General features: G+C 40.0%; 1 protein-coding gene and 1 pseudogene across 2 annotated transcripts; one reads left to right on the top strand and one right to left on the bottom strand.

Moving 5' to 3' along the window:
* Nucleotides 1-357: 357 nt before the first annotated feature.
* Nucleotides 358-3,357, bottom strand: LOC112260336 (annotated as a pseudogene). Its single transcript, XR_002955007.2, has 6 exons — nucleotides 3,201-3,357; nucleotides 2,387-2,497; nucleotides 1,911-2,037; nucleotides 1,278-1,365; nucleotides 1,017-1,174; nucleotides 358-889 (listed from the first exon to the last, which is right to left on the bottom strand). The product of XR_002955007.2 is annotated as a thioredoxin reductase-like selenoprotein T1a (transcript).
* Nucleotides 3,358-11,167: 7,810 nt separating this feature from the next.
* On the top strand, nucleotides 11,168-14,641 carry LOC112260335 (stress-associated endoplasmic reticulum protein 1). The gene is made up of 3 exons (XM_024435365.1): nucleotides 11,168-11,416; nucleotides 11,970-12,045; nucleotides 13,541-14,641. The coding sequence occupies exons 1-3, from the start codon at nucleotides 11,333-11,335 to the stop codon at nucleotides 13,579-13,581; spliced, it is 201 nt and encodes a 66-aa protein (XP_024291133.1). The 5' UTR covers nucleotides 11,168-11,332; the 3' UTR covers nucleotides 13,582-14,641.
* The last annotated feature ends 652 nt before the right edge of the window (nucleotides 14,642-15,293 follow it).

Here is a 15,293-nt window from a genome sequence, read left to right as displayed (position 1 = left end):
ATCTACTTAACCCTAACCACTGATTCCAAAAATCATGTAAACCTTATCAAGGTGGATAATGAGAAGCCAGATGGTCTCTACTTAGTGTATCAATACATTTTTACATTTGCTTAGCAGTTGTCTCCTGTTTTCTTTAACTTTATTTACATGTCTTTTAAATGTATGAAACTGTAGGCCTGTTTCTTACTAAAATAGTACCCTCCTGGATTTCTACATGTACCTAACCTTTGAAATGTGGCTGGTGTGGTTGTCATGCCCTCATTCGTCTAGTCACTTTAGAAAAGTATTTACTTGTTCTCATACCAACAACAAATCAGCTCATCTTGTCCTAGCAAACAGACAGCGCTCACACAGCTCTTTCACCATTAGACATTTATTCATCGTCTTAGCTCCACTTCCAGCTATGCAAAGATTCAAAAATTAACAGAATTCAGACATTTAAATGTTAAACGTTATTCAAATGCTCATGATCAGACTATGTAAGATGTTCTACATGTAACTAGGTTAAATTAAGACTAACAAATGGTTAAACTACACATAATGGGTCAAAATAAAAACATATCGATTCTGTGTGGCTAACTAAAGACCTCAATATTAATTTGACCATCCACATGAAAGTCAACATTGGTGAGCTTGAATTGATCCTTGTGAGCGCAAGAGCCAAAGCTGAACGTTTATTGCACCAGGATGAATGATCTGCAGTAGTAATAGTAGAGAAAATGGCCATCACGGTCGCCGTGGATCCCAGTCCAGCATTAGGGGAGGGGCATCTCGTAGGGACGTGGTGAGAAGCGATGGGGACATCCAGTCTGAGCTAGCAGTCTTCCTGCCTTCAGCGCAGACCTTCATAAACATCACCTCACAGTCCATTGAGAAACCCACCTCAAACCTGCAGAGGAAAAGAAAGTGAGTGCATCAAGCGCATAAATAAATTGAAAAAGTCAAAAAAATGAGTTGAGTAATCTAATTTGACAACTATGGTCATGTGAATAGAAGATGTGGGGGGGGTTGCGTACGTGGAGGGGTCTTTGGCTCCATCCGAGAGGGGCGTAAAGGCAGGGTTAAGAGCGGTGGTCCATGGGTACGTTCATCTTCATCTCGTTCTCCAGGATCTGGACCAGCTGCTGCATGGAGGGCAGGTGACCCGACTCCAGCTTGGACCACACTGGCACATCTGCCCAGGGAGGTACAAACACATCAACTCTCAACACTCCTCTGACTGTGCAGGGTCCGTAAAGGATTTGTGCATACTTACGCAAAGGCAAAGTGAGCCTTACCGTTTAATGTGATTTCAAAAGCTCCTGTTGACATACACTGGTTTTCAATCATGTTGCTGAAAAAGAATACCATCATGCAGGCATAAATCTGAAAGAGACAGAAAGAGAAATGCAATATCCCCATCAATCAATCAATTACAAGCAAAAGTTGAACTTCAAGTTAGAATATTTAATTGGTCAATATGCACATCCGTTCTGCCAAGGACAAGGGTGCAAAGTTCCATAGCCCTTCTGTCTGTGTACCCAGCCCAGGGAAAAACACCGACATGTTATAGCAGAGGAACAGAGAGGAATGCTGCCGTATTAATGCTTACATAACAGGTCCATTTTTATTGGCCCACAGTGTGTTCAGGATATACAAGGAGGGGATTTGAATATTGTGTGCCCTCTACTTCAGCACCATGGACTTATGTTACCTTGGAGATCCAGGTTGACAATACACACAAACAAAGACTGCATTATCTCCTCACTCTCCCAAATGAGTCATTAATGACATCCCATGGGTAAGGTCTGTCTCTTGAGGTACTGACGATTCTTGTCAACATCTACCCTTTAATTTCCATTAAAGCAGGTATGCCTGTGATGCTAACACCAAGTGTTATGTCAAATTTTAAACATAAGAGAGAGTCTCACCTTATTCTCCTGACCCCAGACCCATATGCCTGGGGCTTGCATACCGCAGAGGGCGAAGGGGTCCTTGCCGATAATGATCAGTCCGATCAGTGCCAGCTTGAACATGGACAGGAAGGAAGCAACGTGGCTGAGGACAGCAAACAAGAGAATAACGTCAACTTCCAGAGAGACGGTAGAGTATACGCACGTCAAAGGTTCTACCCAAAGAATGTATGAGGGGCGCTGCGTCACCTTGTGGACAGGCTGCACCACTATCATTTATTTGATACACGTACATATTTAGCGTTTACTTTATCTGTTATCATACAAGACCATTTTTTGCTTTAGATTGCAGGCAATGGCAGTTACAAGTGTCCAAAAAAGCAAAAACCTCTGAGTCCAAAGGAGGGCAACTTGTTGGTAACAACCACAGGGGAGAATACATTGCAACACGTGTCAAGTGTTTACGCAGTATGGTGGCAAACAGTGTAATTTACCGGTAGAGGGGTAGAGGAAGGTAGTTCTCCCCCTCAATGCGGATGTCTGGGTAACGCTGGTACAAGACCTGCATGTACTCCTCAAACACCCGCTTGTACCCTCAGGAGATGCTGGGTGAGAGAAGGAGAGTGATAGACAAACAGGGCCAGAAGAGAACAGGCAGTGACACACGCTGGGGAAAAAACAGTCTTTAGAGGCAAGGCTATATACACTTGGCCACAGCCAAACAACCCTAAACATCAAAGAGTCCAAGGTTATCTTTGATCCCTTGTTGTGACTTCCATGCATTGTATGCTGCCTGCAAAGCATGAGGTGACCTTCCATTGCTGTATGGCACACGGTTCATCTACTGTCCAAATGCATTATTAAAATACTTAAAAAGGCATTTCACATTCCAAACACATCCCTTGGTCTGAGTTAATCCCATTCTTTTGACAAGGTAGATATTAATCCAACCGGTAGTGACCACATGGGGACGCAAATCGCAAAATTAGCTATTTGACAGCGGAAGTAGCTAGAATAGTATGTTGTTTTTCTTTCAACCTCGCAACTACAGAATCATTAACAACAGACAAAACACGGTTGTAATTTAGTTACATAAACATGTGGATGTTGCTAGCTAACCAAAATACGGTGTTACATGGATACTGTAAGGATTCTTTGACTGCACCCACCCAATTTCCTGAGCAGAATTAGCTAACAGGATTTAACTAGCTCTGCACAGCTAACGTCATACGGGCAAGTAGCTGATGCTAGCTGAACAACAAGACAATATGTCTACTCAAAGTGTATTGTTGTCCTCGCTTGACTTACCAGATTTGGAATTTAAGAAGTGGTCCTGTTGCAAACTGCATCTTCATTTTCTTAAGGCCGCTGTTATCAGCCGACACAGCACAGTACAGTGAGAGAACTAGAAACAGGAGCGAAAAGGGTAGCCACCTCTTCGCCATTTCTCCTTCGATTTGTCCACCTGTGTGTCGTGAGCAACAATAGTGTAATCGGCGGCTCGCCTTCAGAATAAATGTCCCCAATTGAAACTGATGCAAACGGAGGAAAATAGCGGAATCATGCAACAATTTGACTAGATAATGCTAAACAAGTTTGTAATGTTGTTATATAAATTCTACAAAATACAATGATTAGTTAACTTGACCAAAAACACTGTTGAAATTGCACTGTATGCAGTGGCGACCCATCATTCAGGGCAGAGGCCAACATGTTTAGCAGATAAAATAAAAAAACATTTGTGGTTGCCTGTTTTGCATGTTATTTTGGCATTAATATGTGTCACATATCAGTTTGGAAACAATGTACAAAATTGTATAATTGAGTTAATAAAGCCACAATCAAACATGGTCTCTTTTTTACTTTCTTGAGTAAGGCAGCTCCAAAATGCAGGTGGAGGGACAGCAGACAGAAAATACAGAGCGTAAAGTAATCTCTAGCTGCGCCATGATTGGCTCAGTGTTCTGCCACTCATGGGGGCACTACATCACTGCAAAAACTCCAGGGAGAGCTAGAAAGTTCAAGCCCCTTTTGGGTGCTGCCATAGATTTACATTAGAAGTGGCAAGCCAAGGCTCAAGGTCATTGGCCAGTGATTAAATTACGTCAAATCACGTTATATCTACCGTAGTTTTGATTGGACCGATCATGTTAACATCATCTCTTAAAAACTATAGCTAGTCAAGCAGTCGTCATAAATCAAGTCGACAATCTACTGGCAAAAAAACGTATCGGTGCTCATCGGCCATTGGACATAAACATTACACAGCGTTGCAAAGCAATCACTAGCCTGCTATTCAGTGGAGTGGGTGTGTTGGTGTTTCCTTTATTTTGGCAGATACCTGTATGTGCTTGTGATAAAAACGTAATACATTTTTTTTAAATAAACTTATAAATCTTCTTTGGTTAAATTATGCTCTCTGGTGTATTTTGAACATTGAGAGCGGCCTCCTGTGGTTGGATCAAAAATGTGTATAATAAAAATATTAAGTTACTTTTTTTTTTTTTTTTTTTTGCCTCTTGGGCTCAGCCCCTGACACACACAATTGACCAGTCACATTTATTTATCATGCACCACCACCTCCCCCCACGTGGGCCCTCTACCTTCTCTTCTATCCGGATCTGAGAATGAGCAGAGCAGCAGCCTGTCTAAACTCATTAAGAGTGGGCTTCTGAGTCCTCCTGTGGTTGGTGGTTGCAGTAAAAATATATACAGTATACATTTCCTTTATTATTACGCATTTTTTTTGTCATTTTCTTCTTGTGGTCCCCCCATGGGCCTGGGCCGAGTGGCTTCAGCCCCGGTAGGCCCCTGCATTAAGCCAGCCCTGGGTGCGCTTGAAATGCGCACAGGCCATTGCAAGGGCATAGGCCTATACACTCTTTGAATAAAGGGTTCCAAAAGGGTTCTTCGACTGTCTCCATAAGAGAACCCTTTCTGGTTCCAGGTAGAACCATTTTTGGTTCCATTTAGAACTCTTGAGTTCCATGTAAAACCATCTGTGCAAAGGTTTCTACATGGAACTCAAAAGGGTTCTTCAAAGGGTTCTCCTATGGTTCTCCTATGGGGACAGCCGAAAAATCCTTTTAGGTTCTAGATAGCACCTTTTTTATAAGAGTGTAGGTCTCATATGTAGTTGGCTACAACTGCAATGTTTTTCTTAGGACATTCTATTTACTATTGTATGAATACATGGCTACTAGCAGTGGATATTATATTTATAGATTTGGTGATCTAGTTAGTGTTTTGAGTTTCCACTTTCCCCAATATAGTTGGTGGACATAAAGTTGAACTTAATTCATCTCCATTGAACAAAAAAATCTGGAGTCCTATTTGGACAGTAAAATATAGCAACTGTAGTCTAATTGTCAACCCAACAATCATTGAATTAGGTCGCACATTAAAATATCTTCAATCACACATTTCTGCTTGGACGTGTTAAATGAAACAACTTAATTGTTGAATACCTTGGTAGCCTATTTATTATACTTCTTAATAAAGAATGAATTACTTTATAAGATGATTCCTCATGATTTGGGTCAGACCAACTGAAAAGTTACCTGCACCAGTGACACCAGTGGAAAACGTTAGTCTGGAGCACTGTAGTACACTCTTAGAAAGAAATGTTCCTAATGGGTTCTTCAGCTGTCCCCATAGGATAACCCTTTTTGGTTCCAGGTAAAAAAGCTTTTGTGTTTTGGGTAGAACCCTTATGGGTCCCATGTAGAACCCACTGTGGAAAGGGTTCTGATACCCAAAAGGGTTCTACCTGAAACCCAAAAGGGTTCTACCTCAAATCCCAAAAGGGTTTTCTTCAAAGGGTTCTCCAAAGAACCATTTTAGGTTCTATAGTGCCTTCAGAAAGTATTCACATCCATTGACTTTTTCGTATTTCGTATTTTGTTGTATTACAGACTGAATTTAAAATGGATTAAATTGAGACTTTGTGTCACTTGCCAACACACAATACCCCATAATGTCAAAGTGGAATCATGTTTTTCAAAACTTTTGCAAATTAATGAATAAATTAAAAGCGGAAATGACTTAAGTCAATAAGTAGTCAACCCCTTCGTTATGGCAAGCCTAAATAAATTCAGGAGTAAAAAATGTGCTTAACAAGTTGCATAATAAGTTGCATGGACTTTGTGTGCAATAATAGTTTAGCATGATATTTGAACGACCTCCTCTGTGTACACCACACAAACAAGTATCTGTAAGGTCCCTCAGTCGAGCAGCGCATTTCAAACACAGATTCAACGGTGAGATTTTCCAATGTCTCACAAAGAAGGTCACCTATTGGTAGAAAAATAAAAAACAGACATTGAACATCTCTTTGAGAATAGAAAGTTAATAATTACACTTTGGATGGTGTAACAATACACCCAGTCACTACAAAGATATAAACTCAGCAACAGCAACAAAAAACGTCCTCACTGTCAACTGCGTTAATTTTCAGCAAACTTAACATGTGTAAATATTTGTATGAACATTACAAGATTCAACAACTGAGACATAAACATAAACTGAACAAGTTCCACAGACGTGTGACTAACAGACATGACTAACAGACATGGAATAATGTGTCCCTGAACAAAGGGGGGCTTTAAGCACCAGCTGTCAGAGCAGTTTACAGATCACTGCACCTGTACTTAGCCTATCTGTAAACAGCCCATCTACCTCATTCCCATACTGGTATTTATTTATTTTGCTCCTTTGCACCACAGTATCTTTACCTGCACATTCATCTTCTGCCGATCTACCATTCCAGTGTTTAATTGCTATATTGTAATTACTTTGCCACCATGGCCTATTTATTTCCTTAACTTACCTCATTTGCACTCACTGTATATAGACTTTTTGTTTTCTTTTGTTCTACTGTATTATTGACTGTATGTTTTGTTTATTCCATGTGTAACTCTATGTTGTTGTATGTGTCGAATTGCTACGCTTTATCTTGGCCAGGTCGCAGTTGCAAATGAGAACTTGTTCTCAACTAGCCTACCTGGTTAAATAAAGGTGAAATAAAAAAATAAAATTTAAATAAAAAATACTGCTGTGACACACCACCCCAGACCATGATGAACCCTCCACCTCCAAATTGATCCCGCTCCAGAGTACAGGCCTCGGTGTAACGCTCATTCCTTCAACAATAAACGTGAATCCGACCATCACTTCTGGTGAGACAAAACCATGACTCGTCAGTGAAGAGCACTTTTTGACAGTCCTGTCTGGTCCAGCGACGGTGGTTTTGTGGCCATAGGCAACGTTGTTGCCGGTGATGTATGGTGAGGACCTGCCTTATAACAAGCCTACAAGCCCTCAGTCCAGCCTCTCTCAGCCTATTGCGAACAGTCTGAGCACTGATGTTGGGATTTTGCGTTCCTGGTGTAACTCGGGCAGTTGTTGTTGTTGCCATCCTGTACCTGTTCCGCAGGTGTGATGTTTGGATGTACCGATCCTGTGCAGGTGTTGTTACACATGGTCTGCCACTGCGAGAATGATCAGCTGTCCATACTGTCTCTCTGTAGTGCTGTCTCAGGTGTCTCACAGTATGGACATTGCAATGTATTGCCCTGGCCACATCTGTAGTCCTCATGCTTCCTTGCAGCATGCCTAAGGCACGTTCACGCAGATGAGCAGGGACCCTGGGCGTCTTTCTTTTGGTGTTTTTCAGAGTCAGTAGAAAGGCCTCTTTAGTGTCCTAAGTTTTCATAACTGTGACCTTAATTGCCTACCGTCTATAAGCTGTTTGTGTCTTAACATCCGTTCCACAGGTGCATGTTCATTAATTGTTTATGGTTCATTGAACAAGCATGGGAAACAGTGTTCAAACCCTTCACAATGAAGATCTGTGAAGTTATTTGGATTTTTACGAATTATCTTTGAAAGACAGGGTCCTGAAAAGGGGACATTACTTTTTTTTGCTGAGTTTAGCCGTCTACTACCGCGTCGGTGCTCAACGTCGCCAGTTTATTAACCACCAGTTCTGGTAACCCATAATTACACACACCTGCGCCTCATCATTAGGCACACCTTGTCTTCATCATTTCCCTGATTACTTCCCCTTTATTTAGCCCTCTGTGTTCATCAGTCCATAGATATTTTTAATTATCTCACACATTTACTTTGCTTCCCATGTTTGTAGCTGTACTGTATTAAACTCACCTCCTGCACATGCTTTCTGACTTCCGGCGTATACGTAACAGCGTCCTTCCTAACTCAGTTGCGGGAGTGTAAACCACTCAAGGATTTCACTATGAGGCCAATGGTGACTTAGAAACAGTTATAGAGTTCAATGGCTGTGACAGGAGAAAACTGAGGATGGATCAATAACCTTGTAGTTACTCCACAATACTAACCTAATTGACAGAGTGAAAAGTAGGAAGCCTGTAGGGGAAGAACATATTCCAAAACATGCATTTTACTCCTGAATTTATTTAGGCTTGCCAAAAAAAGGGTTTGAGTACTTATTGACTCAAGACATCTCAGCTTAAAATGTTTAAAGTTGTTAAAAATTCTAAAAACATAATTCCACTTTGACATTATGGGGTATTGTGTGTAGGCCAGTGACACAAAATCTCAATTGAATCCATTTTAAATTCAGGCTGTAACAACAAAATGTGGACAAAGTCAAGGGGTGTGAATACCTCCTGAAGGCACAACAGGGAGGCAAACAACAAGGCTGGAGCAGAGGAACAGTAATATTGGTGAGTTGTATCTCCAGTGGGGTTTTTACATATTGTTTTAAACATAAGCTGGTTAAAAAAAAGGACCATGTCTTGCCAGTCACTGGTACAGAAATGGTGGAGAAATACTGCACTGACCTGTCAATGTTATGTCAGCACTATTTCTAAGTAGGGTGTGTAGTCTTCTTAAAAAAATCATTTTTGAATTATTATTTTATAATAATTGTAATTACTTTCACCTGACACCTTACAGTACCTAAATGGTGCTCACATAACTTTCATTAGCTGGCTAGGATTAGCATGCTAGCTAATTACAGTGACAGCTGTCAGTGAGTGCCCTATTTGTTATTTCTCTGCTACATGTGGAAATCACCACAACGTTCCCACCCCGAAAGACCGAATATGTATTAGCAGCCAGCGTCAGTCTTCAAGGTGGAACCTAAACAAGAATTTCCTCTCTAGGACAGGAATTACAGGAATTACTGGAAATAGGTGCGGCAACTAGCATTCACGAGACCCCTTGTGAGACCATATGCCGGTGCGATTGCAAGTCAATGCTAGATGCAAGACAATACTAGACCTCATGTGGCTGGAGTGTGTCAGCAGTTCCTGCAAGAGGAAGGCATTGATGCTATGGACTGGCCCGCCCGTTCCCCAGACCTGGAACGAACTACAAAAATCTCTGAAACTGGAAACACTTATCTCCCTCACTAGCTTTAAGCACCAGCTGTCAGAGCAGCTCACAGATTACTGCACCTATACATTGCCCATCTATAATTTAGCCCAAACAACTACCTCTTCCCCTACTGTATTTATTTAGCTCCTTTGCACACCAATATTTTTATCTCTACTTTACACATTCTTCCCATGTTTTACTTGCTATATTGTATTTACTTCGCCACCATGGCCTTTTTTTGCCTTTACCTCCCTTATCTCACCTCATTTGCTCACATTGTATATAGACTCATTTTTCTACTGTATTATTGACTGTATGTTTGTTTTACTCCATATGTAACTCTGTGTTGTTGTATGTGTCGAACTGCTTTGCTTTATCTTTACCAGGTCGCAATTGTAAATGAGTACTTGTTCTCAACTTGCCTACCTGGTTAAATAAAGGTGAAATAAAAAAATAACATTAAAAAACAGCTCTGGTGGACAATCCTGCAGTCAGCATGCCAATTGCACGCTCCCTCAAAAATTGAGACGTCTGAGGCATTGTGTTGTGTGACAAAACTGCATATTTTAGAGTGTGCTTTTATTATCCTGAGCACAAGATGCACCTGTGTAACGATCATGCTGTTTAATCAGCTTCTAGATATGCCACACCTGTCAGGTGGTTGGATGATCTTGGCAGAAGAAGAAATGTTCACGAACAGGGATGTAGACAAATTTGTGCGCACAATTTGAGAGAAATTAGCTTTTTGTGGGTGTTGTTAGCAGTTAATGTTATTCTTCAATAACACAGACACCAAAGCAAATCAGGGGGAGGAAAATAGGTTTATTCAAAGAGAACAAACCATGCAGGGCAGGAGATGTTCATGCTCCCCTGTCCTCAGTGACTCTCTCCACAGAACAAAGGAACAGGATGTAGTTTTATAACCCAGCCATAGCCTGTGGTTGACCAATTACAATTCCTTGCAATAAAACTGAGCCAGTGGCCAAATAACAAGTATCCTATTTCAGGTTCAATGTATAAACAATTTGGACCAATGAGAACTTGCCATGTAGCTATGAGTCCTGTTCTGAAATTACTCACATGTCTCTGACCCATTGATATTCCAGAAAAAACACTATTTCCATTGATCATTAGTATTCTATTGACCTCACGTCCTCTGCGTTGTGTATTTATCCTCAAAATATTCTTACAGTGTGGACAAATTCTGGGATATTTGATTTCAGCTCATGAGACATGGAACCAACACTTTATATTGTTGTTCAGTATATTTGTACATTCTGATCACTATTGGTTTGGGGATCATTAACCTGCCTTACATCCCCCCCTATACAAGAATAAAGACAGTACTGAAATCTGAAATTAAAATGTAATTGTCAATGCATTGCTCAAAAGAACAGCAAACCTGGTTTCAAAAAACAGATTAAGCAACACCTCAAGGCACAACACCTCTCCCCTATTTGACCTAGATAGTTTGTGTGTATGTATTGGTATTGATTTGTAGGCTACGTGTGCCTTGTTTATTAGTTGATGTAGTTCTGTCCTTGAGTTGTTCTTGTCTAATAATGTTCTTTATTATGTAATGTTTTATGTGTCCCCGGAAAGAGTAGCTGCTGCTTTTGCAACAGCTAATGGGATCCTAATAAAATGCCAAATACCATCCAAGTCAAGTGCATTAGGTTTGCTTTTACTACATCAAGGTCGAAATAGTTGAAGAACTAGGATTGTGAACTTGGTCAAGGAAATAGGAATTATACATAAACACAAGGACCGAAACTGCACGAGCAAAGGCAGTATTGTAAATGCTACTATAGAATGATCGAAGTGGGAAGAACTATATTGCCACACAGTGGGCGGCGGAAAGATATACCAAATAAACATTGCAAGTTCGAAATGCGGTTTTCCTGTGTGGGCGGGGTTAAGATTTGTATACGTAGACATTTGCGCTGCTATTATTCTTCCTTTTTAAAAAGTGAACACTCTAGACTAGAGCCAGCAGTACATAAGTGAGGCATATTAACCATATCACTCACATTCCCAACTTATTGTAAAAAATAATTAATAACCTACTTATTTGGAAGATGGTCGCCAAACAGAGGATTCGTATGGCCAACGAAAAACACAGCAAGAATATCACGCAAAGAGGCAACGTATCCAAATCCACGGTAACATTTTTTAAACTATTTAAAAAAAAAATATTTCGGTTTGCGAACGAGTTAAGGAATATGTTAACGCTGCGTAAATTAGTCAAAGGCAAACGCTTAATTGTCTGATTGTTTGCTAGCTTTTTATTTTTATATTCACATATCAATGTTTCTAGCCCAGGTGCCAACAGCTCATGCTGTCAATCTTTGGTCAGCTGTAACCCTAATAGTATCCATGAAAGTACATTTTTACATCATGCCAAGTTGAGTTACATTTTTATTTAAACCGCTGTATGTTTCTGATTACGGTTTTTAGAGGTATGCATGTTTGACCAATATGATACAGTAGAGTGACTGCAGTCAAAGTGCAGTTTAACAGCAGTATGCTGCAAATATATATTTTTAATACTGTCATTTTGTAGTGTAACAGTTACAGTGTAGCACAACTGCAGTTACTACGTCCAAAATACCGCAGTCGACTGCAGTTACTGCACTTTTACTGCAGTTTCAAAACTTTTTTGTAATGATTACTTTTGACACGATAGCATGACGTGTACTGTATTTGGTTCCACAGAGAAACCCTCAGGATGATAAGGTAGCCGTGGGACCCTGGCTGTTGGCGCTCTTCATCTTTGTTGTGTGCGGATCAGGTGAGTTGTGTTGACTTTTACTAATTTGCCAGTGACATTGAACAGCTCTGAAATTGATCCCCATATTCTCCCCCTGTCCCACATTGCAAGCAAAACATTTGAATGGCTCCCCTCTCTTGACAGCGGAGAGGAATTTGGGGTGTAGAGAATTTAAGTTTTAAATAATCTATGCTGCAATTCTACACATTTTGCCATAGGGTGGAGATATGTTTTTAATATGATATCTGAGTGAGACTGACTAACAAAATCAATGAGGACCTGCCAGTAATTCGACCACGATAACAAGTATAGATAGCTGGTTCAAAACTAACTTGGCAATCTCAAAAAAATGTAGCTGACATGGGCTAATTGACTGACTTATCAGTGACTGACTTAACAAGAGAGAAACTGCTGATGCACAACCGAATTTGAAATTGCACCGTGAGCCGCCATTTGCCCATCCCATGCCCTAGACACATTTGTTGATTTAAAAGGATTGGATGGGTGTATCCAACATTTTACTGAGCTTGTCATAAGGCCAGATGAAACCATATTGCTTACCTATCTGATCCTTGTAGTCCCCAAACCTTTCTGAGATAACTTTCTGAGTCAAAATGAAGGCAGAGATCTACCGCTCAGATTTAAAAAAAAAAAAAAAAAAAATGAACACATGACTTAAACACATAAGCCTATGTAACAGTAACCTATTAAAAACAGTTATGTAGCGATGAGGTTGTTCGCAGCTATATGCCCAATACATTATTGGCTATGCTTGAATTCTTCTTCTCAAATAATTAAAAAAATTGTATTTCAACTTGAGGTATAGGATCATTTGTGGTATTACTTGTGAGGCACAGCTGAGTGTGCTTACATTGAAATAATGTGCTTTCTTTATTTTACTGGACTGACTGTGCCAGCATCTGATGGTCAGTCTCAGCGGAGGGAGAGCATCGGAGGGCCCGCTTTTCACTGTCGGACCATCCCTCAGCTCTGCCCCCTCTGCTAAGAGTAAGACTGACCAAAAAGGTGACACCATCTTCCAGCTAACTGTTGAAGACTGTTTCTCTTTTTATCCTGGGTCAGATAATCTGTTTGTTCTGTTTCTGTGTGGTCTGGTTTGACATTTTGCTTTACTACCTCCCACTGTTTGTCCAATCCAAGCTTTTAGTAGTCAGTGGGTTTGGCAACCCTTTCAGAGATTCCATCAGAACATAATTGCGCAATTACATTAGTCACCTTGGAAATCTAAATTAATACCTTGCAGGAAAGGAGGGATATAGTCACACTGGCAAATTAGAAAAACATAAGAAAATGGGTGAAGTAGACAATTCTGGCAGAACATTCTGGTCAGTTCCCAGCTGTGTTCTGAGCTTCAATAACGACTGCTGTCATCAGTGAATTAAAACTCATTAAAACACTTTTTTTCCAGGTCAGGGTTTTCCAGTGTCATTCAAGAGATTCTTTGACCATGAACTCCAGTGATTTATTTTCTTAACATTTCAATTTCTCTCCACAGCTATCTTCCAGATCATTCAGAGCATTCGGATGGGCATGTAGGATGACATGTCCAACCCATCCATTCCACTCAGTATCTGGCCAACCAAGAAACACCTCTTGTCTCTGCTCTGTGACATCCCATTATCCTTCACTCAACATTCTCAGTCTTCTTAAGCTGCACAAAGCTAGGCCAAGGAGGATGAGCCACTATCTTGCACTTTTTGTGACTTTTTGTTCTTAATTTGTCTTATTTTATTTGGCCTTTTCTATATTATTTGTCTTGCTGGTTACTTTTGGCAAGCTCTATCAAGTCATTCCTTCCTTGTGCCTTAAATGATAAAGGTGAACACTTTACAGCACACAAAAGCCATAAGCTGCATTCCAGTAGTGGGTTTTCTGAAATAATAAGGTAATGTGTTCTGTCAATCTCTCAGGCAAGTTGACCATCTTGTGGAATCATGAGCTTTGTTTCTGTTTTCAGTTGTCCTTTTTGGAAGTCTTATTTGCCACTTTATTATAATTTTTGTGTAATATGAACTATACAATTTCCACTTTAATTTAGTATATTGAAAGAAATGTTATGTTTGCTTTGAAAATGTTCTGTTTTGGTAGTACGACCAAATGCCTTGGTTGGACTGGGAAGAAGTTCAACAAAAGTCTAAGCACCAGATATGAAACCGGATATAATTCTCATGGCAAAAGAACAACTCAATAGTAGAAACTAGTGGTACATAATGATAATAAGCAGTCCTATTTTTTGCATCTTCAGTTTGCTGTCTAGTCCTCATCTACTTTATCTCAATTTTGTCTCTCTTGATTTGCCCTGCCTTTTCTTGAGGCTTTGGTATTGTCATCTGGTCCACAGTTAGTTGAATATGGATCAGCAAAAGTAAGATGAGGTCATCTTCATACTTAGTTGATCTGACATTGTCCTGTCCTCAAGTTGATGGAAATTGGATCTAGGCTCACGCTTACTGGATAAAATGTAATTATCTTTGCTAAACCAGTGTTTTAGTAGTAAAGATTAAGGGATGGATGTAAATGACCACCTGGTTGTTTGACTGCATAAAATATGCTGGCAATGTATGAGAGAAATGAATAAAAGATAATTGGTACATTATTTTGTGTGCATTTCTTATGCATGATACTTATCACCCAGAATAAATACACATCTTTGCATGTGTGTAGTAATCTAGCTAGTGTAGTGTCCTGAAAATGTATTTGCCTGAGTAGAGAATAAACTATTTAGCCTCATCCAGTTCGTTGCCACCAGTAATGTGTATAAACCCTGGATTGTTAATGCCATATATTGGCACTCCCCAGTAGAAGCAGTCCCCCAAAGGAATTAATGGAATTCTTGCATCAATTAAATGTTTAAAGACCAAATTAAATATATTAAATTATTTATTTGTTGTAGTGGGGACCGTAACATTAGTAATCTATACAAACTATACATTAAGGTTTTTATATATTTTTTTGTTTAGCTCACATAATATAATTTAAAAGTATGCATTAAAGGTGTCTGTACATTAATAAATGCATTTCTATGGCTTTCAAAATATTGTTTTAAATGGTGGGGGGGTGCCAGGTCTAGTGTGTACAAATAAATCATTGGTTGCTAGACTGTGGTTCGTTCTCTACACCGCAAAGGGAGAGTTCGTTTTTCATGGCCTTTTGTCCCGAGTGAGTGGAGTTGAATTATTTTAGACCATTATAGTGTTCATTAAGCGAAATCTTCACCCAACCGGGGCATCGGGCCATGCAAAAAAATA

This window comes from Oncorhynchus tshawytscha, linkage group LG10 (assembly GCF_018296145.1).
Source record: "Oncorhynchus tshawytscha isolate Ot180627B linkage group LG10, Otsh_v2.0, whole genome shotgun sequence".
Classification (NCBI taxonomy): Eukaryota; Metazoa; Chordata; class Actinopteri; order Salmoniformes; family Salmonidae; genus Oncorhynchus; species Oncorhynchus tshawytscha.
Note: the sequence above shows the minus strand (reverse complement) of the source record. Positions and strands in the feature narration are given on the sequence as shown.

Coding starts and splice junctions, on each gene's coding strand:
- LOC112260335 (XM_024435365.1), top strand. CDS start 11,333: ATGGTCGCCAAACAGAGGATTCGTATGGCCAACGAAAAACACAGCAAG. Junction 11,417..11,969: donor GCAACGTATCCAAATCCACG/GTAACATTTTTT, acceptor TTGGTTCCACAG/AGAAACCCTCAGGATGATAA. Junction 12,046..13,540: donor CTTTGTTGTGTGCGGATCAG/GTGAGTTGTGTT, acceptor TTCTCTCCACAG/CTATCTTCCAGATCATTCAG.